The 13,471-nt window shown below is 42.3% G+C and overlaps 1 protein-coding gene across 3 annotated transcripts in view; it reads left to right on the forward strand.

The window, feature by feature from the left end:
• The window catches only part of GAB3 (GRB2 associated binding protein 3), a 71,248-nt gene that overhangs the window by 28,132 nt on the left and 29,645 nt on the right, over positions 1–13,471 (forward strand). For 2 of the 3 annotated variants that reach the window (XM_039464169.2, XM_074392089.1), the window contains exons 2-4: positions 6,811–7,114; positions 9,521–9,740; positions 10,215–10,687. In XM_039464169.2, coding sequence (XP_039320103.1) covers positions 6,811–7,114; positions 9,521–9,740; positions 10,215–10,687 — 997 coding nt within the window. The remainder of the gene's footprint in view (positions 1–6,810; positions 7,115–9,520; positions 9,741–10,214; positions 10,688–13,471) is intronic. The other variant, XM_039464170.2, reaches the window with a different exon arrangement.

The following is a 13,471-nucleotide window of genomic DNA, read 5'->3' on the forward strand; positions in this document are numbered from 1 at the left end:
TGTGTCTTTTAAGTATCATTTAATCTATAGATCTCTCCTCTGTCTTTTTATTTTTCTTTTCTTTTTAATAATAAATTTTATCATATATAATTTGGAGTTTACAACATGATCTTATAGGATACCTATGGATAGTAAATGGTTACCATAGCGAAGTAAATTAACATATAATCTCACATGTTTATTTTTTGTGTGTCAACAGCAGCAAAAATCCACTTATTTCACAGAAATCCCTAACACAATTGCATTAGCTGCAGTCCTCATGCTGTGTGTTGGATTTCTAGAATTGCTCCTCTTATGTATTTGCTACTTTGTATCCTTTGACCTACATCTTTTCATTTCCTCCCATCCAATCCCTCATAACCTGTTTTATTTCTTTATATTTATAAATATACTACTGTATACTTAACTTTTTTCCCCTCACATATAAGAGAGATAATTCAGTACTTGTTTTTCTGTATCTGGCCTGTTTCACTTACCATAATGTCCTATAGATCCATCTATGCTTTGGCAAATAGCAGGATCTCCTTCCTTTTTAAAGATGAATAATATTTCATAGTGTGACGTGATGCACATACCACAATATCTTTATCTACTTTTCTGTCAACAGACACCTAGGATGTTTCCATATCTTGGCTATTGTAAATTAGTGCTGCACTGATCATGGGAGTGCAGATATCTTTATGAGGTGGTGATTTCACTTCCTTTGGGTCTATACTCAGAAGAGGGTCTTCTGTGTCACGTGGTAGTTCTAATTTCAACTTCCTTAGGAACCTCCACAGTGTTTTCCATAAGGGTTATATGAATCTACATTCCCACCAACAGTATAGTATGGTTTCCTTTTATACACACCCTCATCAACACTTGTTATCTCTTGTCTTTTTGATAATAGCCATTCTAATCAATATGACGTGATATTTCATTGTGGTTTTCATTTGCATTTCCTTGGTGATTAGTGATGTTGAGCACCTTTTCATATACCTGTTGCTATACTTGAATGTGTCCTCCAAAGTTTGTGTTGGAGACGTAATCCCTAATGCAACAGTGTTGGGAGGTGGTGATTAGGTCAGGAGGGCAGTCCTCATGAGTGGGTTAATGTCAGTGTCAAAAGAGTGGGTTTGTTATTGAGAAAGTGGGTTTGTTCTAAAAGTGAGTTCAGCCGGGCGCGGTGGCTCACGCCTGTAATCCCAGCACTTTGGGAGGCCGAGGTAGGTGGATCACAAGGTCAAGAGATCAAGACCATCCCGGTCAACATGGTGAAACCCCATCTCTACTAAAAATACAAAAAATAAATAAATAAATAAAAGTGAGTTCAGCATCCTTTTGCTCTTGCATGTACTCTCTTGCCCTTCTGCCTTCTGCTATGGGGTGATACAGATGCTGAGCAGATGCTGGTGCCATGCCTTTGGACTTTCCAGTCTCCAGAACCATGAGCAAAATAAACTAATGATATTGTTTATAAATTATCCAATCTCAGATATTTGGTTATGGCAAAAGAAAATGGTCTGCTAGACATTTGTTTTTTTGTTTTGTTGTTGTTGTTGTTGTTGTTGTTGTTAGTTTTGTTTTGTTTTTGAGATGGAGTCTTCCTCTATTGCCAGGCTGGAGTGCAGTGGCACGATCCTGGCTCACTGCAACTTCCATTTTCCGCTTTCAAGCAATTCTCCTGCCTCAGCCTCCTAAGTCGCTGGTACTATAGGCATGCACCACCGCACCCGGCTAATTTTTTGTATGTATTTTTAGTACAGATGGGGTTTCACCATGTTGACCAGGATGGTCTCAATCTCTTGACCTTGTGATCTGCCCTCCTCACCTCACAAAGTGCTGGATTACAGATGTGAGCCAACATGCCCAGTCATCTGCTAGACATTTTTATGTCTTCATTGGAGAAATGTCTGTTCAGATCCTTTGCCCATTTTTAATTTTTTTTTTTTTTTGCAATTAAGTTGTAAGGGTTCTTTATAAATTTTAATTATTAACCCCTTAAATATAGTTTGCAAATATTTTTTCCCAGTATATAGGTCACCTTTTCATTTTATTGATGGCTTCCTTTCCTGTGCTTTTCTTTTTCTTATCATTTACCCATTGAAGAACCTGGGCTTTTGACCTGTAGAGTTTCCCACAGGCACCCTCGTATCAGGCTATCAAAGGCACAAAATGTCTGCTTGTTTCTCTTCCCAAGTTAGCAGCTGTTGGTGCTTAATAACTATACCTATTAATTCACTGGGGTTAGCAAATGGGGATATTTTAATTCCGTCATTTGTCTGTCTGTTACTACTCAGAATACATTCATAAGAGACATTCCCTTTATCTACTCAAGTGGGACAGCTCACATAGGAAAGGTGGGATAATGCTTGATTCTTCCTTTTACTTAACTAGTTTTCAAGGAAATGAAGTAGTTCCCTTATATCCTCTGAAGATGACAAATTCTTTTTCTAATATCACAATGAAGTCATGGATTTAAATGTATTTGATGGATTTCAAGCTACTATAGTTATTATACAATCATGCATTATTCAATGATGAGGACATGTTCTGAGAAATGTGTCATTAGGTGATTTAGTTACTTTGCAGACATCACAGGGTGTAGTTATGCGAACATAGATGGTGTAGCCTATTGCTTCTTGGCTACGAACCTGTACAGTATGGTACTGTATTGAATACTGTAGGCAATTGTAACACAATGGTAGGTATTTGTGTATCTAAACATAGAAAAGGTATAATAAAAATGTGGTATTAAATTTTATGGGATTCAGATGTTTTGGAGGATTGAAAAAAAACTTACAGGACCACCACTGTATATGTGATTGTTTCTCTAATGTCGTTATGCAGCATATGCATTCTTTCATATATGGCTAGTGGTAGCCTCTTCAGGTTAGTTCCTGAGTCCTTTTAACATGACCCTCATCATTCCTTGTGGCATTGTTTCATTGTACAAAGTTTCACTTTGGTGCTGGCAGACTGACTGCTTTCAGGGTTTGTCACATGTCTTCCACTTTCCAGAAGCATGTAAGCCTGGTGGTACAGAACTATATGTAGCCTCTGGTTTTACCTACTTAGCAAAGAGCTCGAAGAACACCTCATTTCTGCTTTTGCATAATCACAACTCTTAGGTAGAGATTTAAAAACTAAGGAAGGGCACACTGGCAATTTTGCATGGTTTAGCATCAGAAATATGCTACACCCTATTCAAGTTACCGTGTGACTGTTCTTTTTCCTTTCCATCCTCATGCCTGCCTTCCAGCGCTGCTGAACTACTTACACAAAGTGTGGAGCTCTTCCACCTTAATGCCTTTGTACATGCTGCTTCCTCCTGCCCCACTTCAGCCTCAGCTTAGTCACCACTTCTTCCTGGAAGCCTCCCCAGACAACTGATCTGAAAGAGATGTGCCTTTTGTGTGTTCCCATAGCATCGTGGTTTTGCCTTATCGTAGCACTTATCTCACTGACTGCAATTGTCTGCTTATCCATCGGCTCACTCCCTTGTTACCCATGAGACTGTGAGTGTCAGGGCCTGTGGCTTGCTCGCTTCATCTTCCCCAGTGTCTGCACAGTGTCCAGCATATTAGTAGGCTATCAACAGGTAATTTTTGAATGACTGGATGAAGCCCAAACCTTTTTCATGTCACTCTCCCCATTGCATTCCCACCAGTCTTGGTTCATTCTGCTGCTAGACCGCTCACTACCCTGAGTTGACATCTACCCATATTATACTTCTACCCGTCTCCCTATCCCAGCTAGAGAGTGAGGTCTTTTAAGGACCAGCTCTAATCCCCTTCTCTATCTTCATTGTCAAGCATGATGCATAGTGCAGAATAGGCACTCAGTAAATAAACTCTTGGTGTTACTTCTCTTCCAACATCACTATTAAAAGATAAGAAATCTATTGTCTTCATAACACTAAGAGCGGTTAATGTGAAACTTGCTTATATGCTCAGTTTGACTTCCTCTTTTACAATCATTTTAGGGAAGTGCAACAAAGTTCCTCTTTACATTTCCCCCACCGAAGTGGCCTTTAGAAAGTTTGGAACACCCCATGCCCCTCCCCATGAAAGCTTTCCTCAGCATTCTCTCATCCCCTGAGCCCCTTTCCTGGGCTCACTCCATCTCAGAGAACACTAGGTCTAGGCCTTATGTTCCTGTTTGCCTCAGTTCTTGCCAGAAGTCCAAGTTTCACATTTCCCATGCTCCAAACCCCACAGCAAGACTCGTGAGCTCCTTCTCTTATGTTTAGTGGCTCCATGTTTTTGCAACAGGAATTTACTGAATCAATTTTTCTCTCCCTCTTGGGTCACCCCCACGAGTATACAAACATGCTGTTATTTCCCCTGTCTTAAAACTACGGACTTAATCACACCCCCTCTTTTGTCTCCTGAGTTTTGTCTCCTTGCTTGACTCATGGCCAGACCTCTTCTCAAAGCTTTCTACTGTCTGTAAAAGCAGGAGCAAGCCAGGGTTCACCTGCCCCAACCTGACATAGAGTGATTGCTCCCCTGCTTGCTGCCCTTTGCCACAGTCCTGGAAGGGCTTTTTATTCTGAGGCATAATTGGAGGTCAGTGCTTATTTGGATTCTCTGCCATCTCAGATTCATGTTCTCTGAGCAGGGAGGGGGCTGAGAATACTCCAAATAGTGTCTTTTCCTTTTTTCCTGGCCTCTTGTCCAAAGCTGGTGGGCTTAAAAAGTATCAGGCATAAATGAAGCTAGAGATACAAAAGACTTCCTGTCCCAGGGGTCGCTGTACCTCCTGGCAAAACCTCACACTTCCTGCTGTCACACAGGCTACCACATAGGAGAGAAGACCACAGAACTATAAATCTCTCCCATGCAACATTTAGTGTCTCCAATGCAAGAGAGCCCTGCAATCAGCCTGTCATCCTTCTCTGTGCTCAATTCCCAACTGGGGCTAATGCCACAGTTCCCTGCCTCAGAAAGTAGGGATACACTATCCATGCAGGCTGGCCTACCTGGCCCTTTGATAAACAAAGGGCACCTAAATGTAAGAAGACAAGGAACTCAAACATTTCCTTCTCCCTGGCTCCAAGAGATGGCAAGAAAGTTTACAGATCCAGGGACTCCTTAGGGCTTTGGTCAATTGCAAAGACCTATTTCCCCAGGCCAGAAATCTGCATCCCTTCGTTGTACTGAACCAAGATGGTACAGTCTACATCAAACATTCTAGATCAGTGGTGATCCTCAGTAGTTCTCAGTGGCACAAAAAGCAGCCTGTCATATCTTGGCACTGGTTTCTGTGGAATATCATTGTCTTTTCTTTTCTGAGCATGGTCTGAGCTTTACCTGCTCATTTGACCTCCAGGCTTGGCTCTTTCCAAGATTCCTGTTCCACTAAGGAAAGTTCCTTTTAGTTTTTACAGTGTTTCAAAACAGGAGCACTGATAGTTTTAGGCCAGAGAATCTTGCCATGCCCCACCTCCCATCCCAACTCTAGCCTTTGTAACAAGCAAAACTCATATATTTTCAGACGCTCCCGAGAGGAATTATACCATCCCTGGTTGAGAAATACTTAGGGGGTAAATGCTTAAGAGTCTCCTATGTTAAAAAAAATCCCTTGACCCCAGAGCTTTGCTTTCCCCCTTTACAGTCAGATGTTTCTGAAGAGCTGGCTACACTTCCTCTTTCTACCTTCTTTTTTTTTTTTTTTTTTTTTTTGGAGACAGAGTCTTGCTCTGTTGTCAGGCACCAGGCTGGAGTGCAATGGCACAATCTTGGCTCACTGCAACCTCCATCTCCCGGGTTCAAGCAATTCTCCCTGACAGTTCAAGCAAGCCTCCCGAGTAGCTGGGATTATAGGCATGCGCCATGACACCCAGCTAATTTTTGTATTTTTTTAAGTAGAGATGGGGTTTCACCATGTTGGTCAGGATGGTCTCAATCTCTTGACCTCGTGATCTGCCCACCTCGGCATCCCAAAGTGCTGGAATTACAAGCGTGAGCCACCACACCCAGCCCTCTACCTTTTTTTTAAACTTCACATTCATTACCAATCCTTCCACCTCAACCTGAGTACAAATGCATTCCTACAGCTGTTTAGCTATGTGACCTTGGGCACATTACTTAATCTCTCTGAATGTCAATTTTATCAGACATAAGATGGAGATAGTAATAGTTACCCCTCTCATAGTATATAGGTTTAGAGATTACATGGATTACACTAAAGCACTTAGACCAGGGTCTCTTACATAGGAAGTGTAACTAGCCAGGCTAGTTAATTCTCTGAGAATTCTATTAATGTTTTAATCATTATTGGGGGTTTGATGGAAGACACCTTCAGATACTGGCAATCCTCTCTCCTCCTCTCCAATGTATATGATTTTTCTTCTTGGCCAGTTGTGTAGAACTTAAATAACAATGTGAGAAGCTACTAGGGCAGTGGTGAGCACTCACGATTTACACCTGATTTTAATATATGATGTTGGCTCTTAAACTGAGATACATAAGAGTAAGGAAGCTTTCTTCTGGTTCTTTATTGCTAAGATTCTCTTAAAGCCTGAGCATATATTAAATTTGTACTACATTCCTTCGCTGCATCACTTGCAAGGATTGTATAATTCTGATTCTTCATGCTGTGGATGTGAATCCCATTACTAGACTCCCCAATCCTGACCCGTCCTTAAAATTATCCAATAAAGGAGACTTGAAGATGGGGGCTAGTACTGTAATACAAAGCGTTTCGTCAGTAGAATGGCTGATTTGCTTCCTTCCTGCTGTCCTTGTCATGACATGGATTCTTGGCAGAGCCTGAGAAGCAAGAGCAATCGGTGCAGTAACTCCGTGTTGAATTGCCTTTCTGCAGGCCTGGCGCAAGCGCTGGTTTGTCCTCCGGCGAGGCCGCATGAGCGGCAACCCCGATGTCTTGGAGTACTACAGGAACAAGCACTCCAGCAAGCCCATCCGGGTGATAGACCTCAGCGAGTGTGCAGTGTGGAAGCATGTGGGCCCCAGCTTTGTTCGGAAGGAGTTTCAGAATAATTTCGTGTTCATTGTCAAGACTACTTACCGTACATTCTACCTGGTAGCCAAAACTGAGCAAGAAATGCAGGTGTGGGTGCACAGCATCAGTCAGGTCTGCAACCTCGGCCACTTGGAGGATGGTGCAGGTAAGAGCGGAGTTGGGGGTCCCGTGCGCTAAGGGGTATCCTAGGATAGCAGTTGGAGGGCTACTGGAGAAAAACAGTTCAAGATGCCAAGCCCGCCTCCTTGAGGGTGTTTTGGCAGGCTAATTTATATCAGAACTGTTCCAACCAAATACAGTACTGGAAGTTGCCCTCTTTTATCTGGTCCAAATGTGGGAAGGCAGCGTCCATACACACACTGAGCATTGCAGGTTGCTTTAATGGCTTTAAAACCCCTCATGCCTTTGCTCTCATTCAGCCACAGTGAAAGTCAAATGTGGGTGAGGATGTCTTCCCATAATGCCGACACTCATGACCTTCTAGAAATATAAAATATTGCCATATTTCAAAAGATTGTGGAACTCCAGCATTTCTGGTGCCTATTGGGTTGTTCATCACTAAATAGTGGAAAGAGAGAACTTGCCTCCAAATGTCTCAAGTTCTCTGCAGAATCAATTAGTTGTAAGTTTGCTCTGGGCCATTTCTGGGCAGTGTGAGCAATTGACCCATGAAGAGTACCCCTGACTCACTCTCTCTCTCTCTCTCTCCTCTCTCTCCCCTCTCTCTCTCTCTCTCTCTCTCTCTCTCTCTCTCTCTCTCTCTCTCTCTCTCTCTCTCTCTCTCTCCCCTCCAGCACCACACAACGATTCCTATGTAATTTTGCAAGTATATTGTAACCTAGGGTTACAATTCACTTCCCTTCATGGATTTTGTTGTTGAGCCCCTGACATTGAAGCATGCCCTATTCCTCGTTTGAGATTTTGAATCTGCTTTCTTTTACCGTGTTAGTCTAGTAGACAAAGCTTTGTCCCTAAGTCCTGTGGTCCATAGTTGCCTCAACATTTTAAGGGTTACTGTATGGTTTTCACTATCTGCCACCGAAATATCCACATTCTAACGCTAGGTGGCAATGGAGAGTCAGACGTGTAGCTCCCTCCAGGACAGGCACAGGAGAGTGCTTCCTGAGAACACATTCCTTTTCTTTTCGTGAACCAGGGAAGCATATTAAGTGAGGCTATCCAGTAACATTGCTGAGCATTGAGAGCACTCAACTAATAGGAAATGAAGTAATGACAAGTTCTTTATCCTTGGTACAACGGACAAAGCTTACTTGGAAAGTCGCAGTAAGTCGGTTCTGGCTAGAGTCTGACATTATGCAGAGCCTCCCTGGCCTGGAGAAGTTGGCTCTTTACCAGCCTATTCCCTACCTTCAGCCCTAACTAGATATATCATCATATAGTATATGTCTCCTCTTTTTCTTTCCTTATGCAGGAGTTATCCTAAAACATGTGTATATAATATGTTTCCCAATAACCCAAGAGCAACAGGAATGAGTAAGGCACCAGACCAAAACGGAAGAGCCCTGCCCTGGTATGAAGCTGGAGGAAGCCACGAAACTCTCCTATGACCCTTTCCGTTCACTTTAGCCCCCCTCAGGTTTTAGAACCATGTAAGGGCAGAGTCGTCTTCATCTGAGAATTACACCCGAATTGTGTGGGTATTATCTCCAATTTATAGAAAAGGAAACTTGGAGAAGGCAGCCCATGTAGTAATGGCTATGTAGAGTGGAGCGTGGATTTGAACACATGCAGTTCTGAGGCACCCTGACTCAGGAATACCTGGACTATTAACTTGGTTCAAAGGGGAAATAAAAGCAGGCTTTTCGTTGGCTATTTCTGATCTGGAGTTCTTGTTGGTTCCTGATTCAAATTCAGCTTAAGGGCCACGTTCTCAGGTGATGGAGAGAATGTTATGTGTTATGCTCCTTGAGAAATATGGGCTTTTCCAGCCACCACAGCACCGTGTTTTTTTCCTTCCCTTTACTTATATCAGTGATTAATCTTCTCTGCTACAGTCTAAACTTCAATAAGGGCAGGGTCTTTGTCTTGGCTGTACTGTCAGGGTTAGTGGCATTCTAGGCACATAGTAGATATAATAGGTATTCTATATAGACACAGACATATATAAACATGTATATATATACATACATATATGCACAAGTACATATGTCACTATATGCACATACTTGTTATGCATAAATACGTGTGTGTGTGTGTATATATGTATGTATACATGTATGTTTGTTGAGTGAATAAACAATGCTGCAGAGCTGCTGCTGGGGGCCATAAAGAAGCTGTGTGTACACTAACTACAGATTTTTAGGCCAAGAATGCTGCGTTTTTTTACTCTTAATTGATTCAACACTTTGCTCTTGAAACACTGGCCTTATTTCCCAGACATTGTTTATAGCTGGGGAAATGGTCTCCTCCGTCAGTACAAACACCAGCTGTGATTTGCGTCTTCTGTTTGTCTTCTTTGATGCTCTTTGAGAAATTCTGAGTGCATGTTATAGCCATTCTTAAACATTAACCTGGGTAATGATTTCTCCAGCAGATTCCATGGAGACCCTCTCTTACACGCCCTCCACCCTGCAGCCATCCTCTGCCAGCTCCCTTCATACCGCCCATGCTGCCAGCTCCTCTTTGCCAAGAGATGACCCAAACATTAATGCTGTAGCCACTGAGGAAACCAGAAGTGAGTCAGAGCTTCTCTTCCTTCCTGATTATCTGGTTTTGTCCAACTGTGAGACTGGAAGACTACACCATACCAGGTATGCTTATGTCCGGGACTGTCTGAGCTGGGCCTCCTCTTGCAGAGTCTGTAGCTGACATGTGTTCAGTTTGCTTCACCAAATTAGTCCCTTTAGCAGTAGCATTTTCTAGTGGGTGTGTCTGCTCTCACCTCTCTTCCTGCCAATGTCAAGGCAGGGACAGACTGCTGTGAACCACTGTGAAAGATGAAGCATGTAGTATACTAAACAGTATGAGTCATATGTGTCAGCATTGTGGTTTTCATTTCTAACCTTGCATTTTCATGTGTATCTGATGCTTAGAGGATGAAAAAATCAACAAACCATTTTTCTTTTGCCACACCAAGGAGTTGGGGTAACTGAGTGTTGTGGAGAGAATGTGGCTATGCAAGCAGCAAGCAAGGTGGTCCTGGAGGATGGGAATGATCCCAGCATTGGTTTTGTGGTAGGTGCGGGGCTGCATTTTAGTCCAACTTACATGCTTTTCTTCCCCAGTCTACCTACCAGGTGTGATAGCTGGTCAAACTCAGACCGCTCATTGGAACAGGCTTCATTTGATGACGTTTTTGTTGACTGCCTGCCACCGCTCCCCTCCAGTCATTTGGTCCACCCATCATGCCATGGCAATGGAGCTCAGGAGGTACCTTCCTCAAGGCCTCAGGCTGCTCTGATCTGGAGTAGAGAAATCAATGCGCCACCCAGGGAGCACTTGTCTTCTTCACCATTGCTGGAAAATTCCTTAAGTTCCACCATTCAGGTAGATAAAAATCAAGGTTCTTTACCCTGTGGAGAAAAAGAAGTAGACATTATGTCCAACACTCCACCTCCCCGCCCCCCTAAGCCAAGCCATCTCTCTGAGCGGCGCCAAGACGAGTGGCGTGCACACAGCGGCAGCAAGAAGCCGGAATGCACGCTGGTTCCAAGAAGAATCTCTCTCTCTGGTCTAGACAACATGAGAACCTGGAAAGGTAAGTGTTGAGTCCTAAGATTCAGGCATCAAGAAAACCTTGGCTCCTCCTCACTCTTTGTGTCCATGGATAGGGCTGGGTTAGAATTACCTTGATGTAGGCAGCCTGGTAAAAAGCCACATCAGTAGTGTGTACTTGTGTACATATGTGCTTGTCCCTTGCTCAAGCTGGCCTGATCTTCTAATGGGGCTGGATCCTTAGTGGAAACATACAACCTGAAAGCAGCAGTCTTCTGTTCCTGGATTCTGGCCCCCCCGCCCCCCATCCCTCCTTTGAGCCTGGCCACCAGGAGAGACATTTAGATCCCCATAGATGCTGCAATAGGTTGGGACGCTGGTCGCTTGTGATGGGCTTCCCACCTGAGTCTGAGCTCCTAGTGTTTTTTGGAGTCGCTCAGGGATCCACTTGGTACAAAAGTTGATGTCTTTTGTCTCAGCTCAGTCCCGTTCCCTTCTTTGCCTCTCTCTCACATACATAGAGAGCCCTGAGACTACAGACCATCACTGCCTCCTATTTTTCAGCAATCCCATCAGCCTCATTCATCATCCCACTAAACTTGTTCTTTCCAAATTCTAACTGGCTTACAAAGGGCCCTCCACAGCTCTCTTTTGCCCTTTCTTTTCTTTTCTTTTCTTTTTTTTTTTTTTTTTATTTTACTTTAACTTCTGGGGTATATGTGCAGATCTTGCAGGATTGTTACAAAGGCATGCACATGCTATGGTGATTTTCTGCCTCCATCCCCCCATCACCTACATCAGGCATTTCTCCTAATGCTATCCCTCCCCAATCTCCCCACCTCCTGCTATCTCTCCCCTAACGCCTCACCCCCCAACAGACCCCACTGTGTGATGTTCCCCTCCCTGTGTCCATGTGTTCTCATTGTTCAACACCCACTTATGAGTGAGAACATTCCGTGTTTGGTTTTCCATTCTTGTGTCAGTTTGCTGAGAATGATGGCTTCCAGATTCATTCATGTCCCCGCAAAGGACAGGAGCTCATCCTTTTTATGGCTGCATAGCATTCCACGGTGTATATGTGCCACATTGTCTTTGCCCAGTCTATCATCGATGGGCATTTGGGTTGGTTCCAGGTCTACAATTGTAAACAGTGCTGCAATGAACATATGGGTACATGTGTATAATCCTACGGATATATACCCGGTAATGGGATTGCTGGGTCAAATGGAATTTCTGTTTCTAGGTCTTTGATGAATGGCCACACTGTCTTCCACAATGGTTGAATTAATTTACACTCCCACCAACAGTGTAAAAGTGTTCCTATTTCTCCACATCCTCTGCAGAAAATCTGCAGAAAAATCTGTTGTCTCCAGATTTTTTAATGATCGCCATTCTAACTGGCGTGAGGTGGTATCTCAATGTGGTTTTGATTTGCATTTCTCTAATGACCAGTGATGATGAGCATTTTTTCATAAGTTTTTTGGCCTCATGTATGTCTTCTTTTGTAAAGTATCTGTTCATATCCTTTACCCACTTTTTGATGGTTTTTTTTTTCTTGTATATTTGTTTTAGTTCTTTGTAGATGCTGAATATTAGCCCTTTGTCAGATAGGTATCTTGCAAAAAATTTTTTTGCCCATTGTGTTGGTTGCTGGTTCACTGTAATGATTGTTTCTTTTACTGTGCAGAAGCTCTTAAGTTTAATTAGGCCTCATTTGTCTATTTTGGCTTTTGTTGCCATTGCTTTTGGTGTTTTAGTCATGAAGTCTTTGCCTGTGCCTACGTCCTGAGTGGGATTGCCTAGGTTTTCTTATAGGGTTTTTATAGTGTTAGGTCTTATGTTTAAATCTTTAATCCATCTGAAGATAATTTTTGTATAATGTATAAGGAAGGGGTCCAGTTTCAGCTTTCTGCACATGGCTAGCCAGTTTTCCCAACACCTTTGCCCACTTTTTGATGGGGTTGTTTGTTTTTTTCTTGTAAATTTGTTTAAGTTCTCCGTTAAAAACGCATCTTCTGAGATGATCATATGGTTTTTGTCCTTGATTCTGTTGATGTGATGTATCTCATTCTTGCATCCCTGAGATTAATCCCACTTGATCATAGTGAATTATCTTTATGATGTATTGTTTGATTCAGGTTGCTAGTATTTTTTACTTTTTTATTTTTTAAACTTTTATTTTAGGTTTGGGATACATGTGTAAGTTTGTTACATAGGTAAAGTCATGTCACAGGATTTGTTGTACAGATTAGTTCATAACCTAGATATTAAACCTAGTATTTTGTTGAGGATTTTACATCTATGTTCATCAGAGACATTGGCCTGTAGTTTTCTTGTGTCCTTGTCTGGTTTTGGTATCAGGGTGATGCTGGGCTTGTAGAATGAGTTAGGGAGGATTCCCTCCTCTTCATTTTTTGGGGGGATAGTTTGAGAAGCATTGGTGTTACCTCTTCTTCAACTGTTTGGTAGAATTCGGCAGCAAAACCATCAAGTTTCTGGGCTTTTCTTTTTGGGAGACCTTTTTTTTTTAATGATTCAATCTCTTTACTCATTATTGGTTTGTTCAGGTTTTCTAGTTCCTTCTGATTCAATCTTGGCAGGTTTTACATGTCCAGAAATTTATCCTTTTCCTGTAAGTTTTCAAATTTATTGGTGTATAACTGCTCAAAACAATCTCTAATGGCACTTTGTATTGGCATTTATCGTAATGTCTCCTTTTTCAGTTCTGATTTTATTTATCTGGGCATTCTTTGCTGATTCTTAGTCTAGTGGTTATTGACTAAGTGAGTAAACCACTAAGTCTAGTAGTTTATTGATTTTGTTTATC

This window comes from Saimiri boliviensis, chromosome X (assembly GCF_048565385.1).
Source record: "Saimiri boliviensis isolate mSaiBol1 chromosome X, mSaiBol1.pri, whole genome shotgun sequence".
NCBI classification, from domain to species: Eukaryota; Metazoa; Chordata; class Mammalia; order Primates; family Cebidae; genus Saimiri; species Saimiri boliviensis.